Genomic DNA, 1,828 nt, shown 5'->3' with positions numbered 1-1,828 from the left:
TCCCTCCCTCCTCCCCCTCCTACCTCTCTCCCGCCTCCCTCCTCCCTACCTCCCTCCCTCCCTCCCTCTCCCTCCCTCCCTCTCCCCTCCCTCCCTCAGTCCCTCCCTCACCTCCTCTCTCAGCGTCGCTATCTGCCTGCTCTGCTCTTCCGCAGACTCGAACATCCTCAGGTCCGCAGCTCTCGACTCGAACCACAGCTTCCTCGCCTCCTCCTCCACCACCAGCGCCGCTGCCTGCAGCTCTCCGTCCATCTCCTCCTGCTCCTGCAGGATCGACCTCCTCCTCCTCTGTAGCACAGCCTCCAGCTCCTGCTCCTTGCGCCTCTCCTCCGCCACGTGCTCCTCGTACATGAAGAGCCACTGCAGCCAAAGTCACACGCATCCTATCCGCATCCCTCCTGTGCCGCACTGTTCCACCCTCCCTTCCTCCTCCCTCCCTCCCTCCCTCCTCTCCACTTCCCCACCTGTTTCTCAGCTTTCTCCTGCAGCTCCATGGTCTTATCAAAGTCGTCGAGCACGATCGCAAAGTTTTGCTTCACTGCGTTCGCTTCCTCTACCACCGACACCACCTGAACCAAGATCAATGTCCACCACCGCCACCACCACCTCCTCCTCCTCCACCACCACCACCACCACCTCCTCCTCCTCCTCCTCCTCCTCCTAACAAACCTGTGGGAAGCGACCTGCCTCCTCGCCATCGCCGCTCGCTCGATCCCCGAGTGGTTCATCTGTTGGACTAGCAGCTGGCTCCACCTCTCCCCCGCCTGCTGCTTCCTCCCCTCCATCCTCTCCATCTCATCCCCGAAGCTTCGCATCTCAGACTTGCACTGCTCGTACCTCCTCCTGTCCTCCTCCCTCGCCTCCTCCTCCTTCTTCACCTCCTCCAGCCTGCTCACGGCCTCCTCCCACGACCGCGTCACCGCCTGCACGTCTCGCATCCCTGCCCTTCTCGTCTCCTGCAGCACCGCTTCCTCCCTCCTCCTCTCCCTCTCCTGCTGCAGCTGCAGCTGCGACGCCACCTCTAGCTGCTCCACCTGGTGCTGAGTGATGTTGCTCGCCCGCTCCTCCGCCTGCTCTAGAGCCCCGCGGCATCGCTCCAGGAAGCTCCGCGCCTCCTCCAGCTCCTGCTGGGCTGCCGTCAAATCCGCCTGGATCTTTGCGGCCTGTCAAGGAGACGTTCAGTCATCAGGTGAGGGCCAGGAGCCCAGCTGAGGTTTCAGCTCGGGTGTACCTTGTCACGTCCAGCAGTGGCGATCTTGATTATAGTCTCGCGAGCTATCAGCCCCTTCATTGCTCGCTCCTCCACGTTCTTGAGCTCCAGCTGGGGCCGACGGTGTCAAGCGCGCGGCAGGGGAGCGAGGAGGGAGGCGAGGGAGCGAGGAGAGCAGGAGGAGGAGGAGAGGAGGGGGAGGAAGACGAAGAGCAGAGGTGGCAGGAGCAGCAGCAGGAGCAGCAGCAGCAGCAGCAGCAGCAGCAGCAGCAGCAGCAGCAGCAGGCGCAGCAGCAGCAGGAGGAGGCGCAGCAGCAGCAGCAGCAGCAGCAGCAGGCGCAGGAGCAGGAGCATGTATGCGATTTTCTCACCTCCATCCTCATCTTCTCGTCCTCCGATTCTCTCACCAACTCCAGCAGCCTCCCACACTCCACCTCCGCCTCCTCCTTCTTGCCCGCGTGCTTCGCCACCTCCTCCCCCAGCTGTGACTTCAGCATCTGCAGCTTCGACCTCGCGCTACGGATCACGCTGCTGACCTCCTCCTCGGCCTCCCTGCTGGATAGCACTTCGGCCTTCGCTTCCTCCTCCTGCCACCTCCACTTGTCCCTCGTCGCCTCC

General features: G+C 63.4%; 1 protein-coding gene across 1 annotated transcript; it reads right to left on the bottom strand.

Moving 5' to 3' along the window:
- Positions 1-45: 45 nt before the first annotated feature.
- On the bottom strand, positions 46-1,762 carry GUITHDRAFT_149529 (hypothetical protein; the record flags this gene model as incomplete). Its single annotated transcript, XM_005817968.1, has 6 exons — positions 46-360; positions 465-569; positions 607-660; positions 684-1,163; positions 1,232-1,321; positions 1,582-1,762. Coding segments are annotated over 6 exons (1,225 nt in total), but the record flags the coding sequence as incomplete, so codon positions are not given.
- Between the last annotated feature and the right edge of the window lie 66 nt (positions 1,763-1,828).

The sequence above is a fragment of the Guillardia theta genome (genome assembly GCF_000315625.1).
Source record: "Guillardia theta CCMP2712 unplaced genomic scaffold GUITHscaffold_430, whole genome shotgun sequence".
Taxonomy (NCBI): domain Eukaryota; class Cryptophyceae; order Pyrenomonadales; family Geminigeraceae; genus Guillardia; species Guillardia theta.
This window is presented reverse-complemented; position numbering and strand designations above follow the sequence as displayed.